The sequence below is a fragment of the Ipomoea nil genome, unplaced genomic scaffold (genome assembly GCF_001879475.1).
Source record: "Ipomoea nil cultivar Tokyo-kokei standard unplaced genomic scaffold, Asagao_1.1 scaffold2690, whole genome shotgun sequence".
Taxonomy (NCBI): domain Eukaryota; kingdom Viridiplantae; phylum Streptophyta; class Magnoliopsida; order Solanales; family Convolvulaceae; genus Ipomoea; species Ipomoea nil.
The window spans coordinates 743,689-746,190 of record NW_017619118.1 but is presented as its reverse complement, the minus strand read 5'-3'; the positions used below and the strand labels follow the sequence as shown (position 1 = coordinate 746,190).

At 32.2% G+C, this 2,502-nt stretch overlaps 1 protein-coding gene across 1 annotated transcript in view; it reads right to left on the bottom strand.

The window, feature by feature from the left end:
• The window catches only part of LOC109155041 (vinorine synthase-like), a 17,007-nt gene extending 16,732 nt beyond the window's left edge, over positions 1 to 275 (bottom strand). Inside the window, exon 1 of the mRNA XM_019302770.1 lies at positions 1 to 275. This exon is cut by the window's left edge and continues 1,279 nt beyond it. Coding sequence (XP_019158315.1) covers positions 1 to 133 — 133 coding nt within the window. The 5' untranslated portion in view covers positions 134 to 275.
• Positions 276 to 2,502: the final 2,227 nt, after the last annotated feature.

The window sequence follows — 2,502 nt, the reverse complement described above, 5'->3', positions numbered from 1 at the left end:
AGAACAACATCGAGGTGTAATTAGTTCCTTCTATTTGATCAATCTGAGAGAGCTTATAGTTTCTCAGAGAATGAGGAGTTGGGGAAAATGGCCTGACATTCTCTTTCAGATGAATTTCAACTTTTAGCGCCATTGTTGGCCGGGGCAGATTCTTCGAAATATTGGCTTGTAGTGGATAAGAGTCGTATCAAGTCACAACAATTTATAGCGAGCTGGTTGCTCATAGCGCACTTGTATGCATGCATGATTCATATGGGTTACTAATTAATAATTCTTCTCCCGCTAATTAATAATTCTTCTCCATATGCAAGATTCATATGGGTTACTAATTAATAATTGTGGGCCAAAATTTTTGGAAGTCGGTGAGAGGGTCTTATCCTAGGCAATTTATATCATGTACCGGGGCGTACATTGCATTATGCATTTTGTTACAAAATGATATCGTTTTGTATTTTTCTATTTTTTTTTAATTTTTTTTTTTGTTTTTCCGTGTTTGCTATTAACTTGTTAAAAAAAAATAAATTCATGTTTTGAAAATGTACATAATTGTATACTAAAATGTACATAATTGTATATGAGAATGTACATATATATAAGTTTAAGTTCTCGTGCGGGTGAATGCTTCCAGTGCGGTTGTGTGGGTGATTAATGTGCGTGAGTTTTGTACTTAATATATGTGCGTGAGTCTTATGCTTAAGGTTTGTGCTTAATATGCGTGAGTGTATAATGCTTAATGTGCGTGAGTTTTGTACTTAAGGTGCGTGAGTCTTGTGCCTAAGGTGCGTGAGTTGTGTGTGAGTGTGTACTTAATGTGAGTTGTTGTTGAAACTTTAAAGTGCATGAGTTTTGTGCTTAATGTGCGTGAGTTTTGTGCTTAAGGTGCTTGAGTCTTGTGCTTAAGGTGGGTGAGTTTTGTACTTAATGTGCGTGAGTGTGTACTTAATGTGAGTTGTTGTTAATACTTAAGGTGCGTGTATTTTTGTGCTTAAGGTGTGTGAGTTTTGTGCTTAAGGAGCGTGATGGTTGTGCTTAAGATGCGTGAGTTTTGTGCTTAAGGTGCGTGAGTTTGTGTTCTGAATGTATTTTGTTTGTGTGTTTAATGTGCGTCTGTTGTGTACTTAAAGTGCGCCTGTGTAATTCTTAATGTGAGTCCACCCGCACAACCACACGGGAAGCACCACCGGCACTTGATCCGTTCCATATATATATATATATATATATATATATATATATATATATATATACACACACACACACACACACACACTCACAAGTGTTATGTCGCAAATTATGTTGTGCAACCGTATGGTGCACACGGTTGTAAAACGACACCGTTTAATATGATGGAGTGACGGTGCTATTAGTGGCACCGTTTAACTCCACCAATCAAATAAATTTTTATTTATTTATTTATTTATTTATTTTTTTACAAATACTCCAATCGTCATGTAATTATGAATATATAGTTATGTAAGTCTGAACATATAGTTATAAAGTTATGGATATATAGTTATGAAGTTATGGATAAATAGTTATAAAGTTATGGATATATAGTTATGAAATTATGGATGCGTAGTTATGCAATTATGAATATAGTTCTCTGTGAACACGCACTTTAAGAATTCTGAATATGGAGTTATGTAATTATGAATGTCTAGTTGTGAAATTATGAATATATAGATATGAAATTATGAATGTTTAGTTATTATTTCTGAATGTACTGTTGTCAAATTATGAATATATAGTTATGTAATTCTGGATATATAGTTATGAAATTATGGATATATTCTACTGTTTGAATACGAAAGGAAACCGCCTAACGCCGTTAATGACAATCCAAATGTAATTTTTTTTTTTTTTAAATGAAAGCATGATGCACACGATTACACTGCATAACGATTGGTGTCACGTAAAGCAAATACGGAGTATATATATATATATATATATATATATATATATATATATATATATATAATATGTTATACACAGAAGCAAACAAAGTGGAGTATTTTATATATGTATATTATGTACACCCACGCTGACAATGGAGTAATTAGAAAACAAAACAAAAAACTTAGCCATGTTAATTATACTCTGACACACGCAAGGAAAAAAAAACTTCCTAGTCGACGCACAATCGTTATACCCTACACCACGGCACTCGTAGTACTATGCGCTGCGCTCCTCCCAAAACGACGTCGTTTTGGGAGGCGCGGAAGAAAGTTGCTGTGATTATGTATATTTGTTCATATAATTATATATATTTGTTCATACAATTATGTATATTTGTTCATACAATTATGTACATTTTTTATACAATTATGTACATTCTTTTTATACAATTATGTACATCCGAATCAGAAAATTTTTGTGCATTATGTTAAGAGTTTATGTGTATTGTGTTAAAATTTTATGTTTATTATGTATCATGTTAGATTATGTGTATTATCTTTTAAAAAACAGTATGTATATTTTGTTATACAATTATGTACATTCATGTAT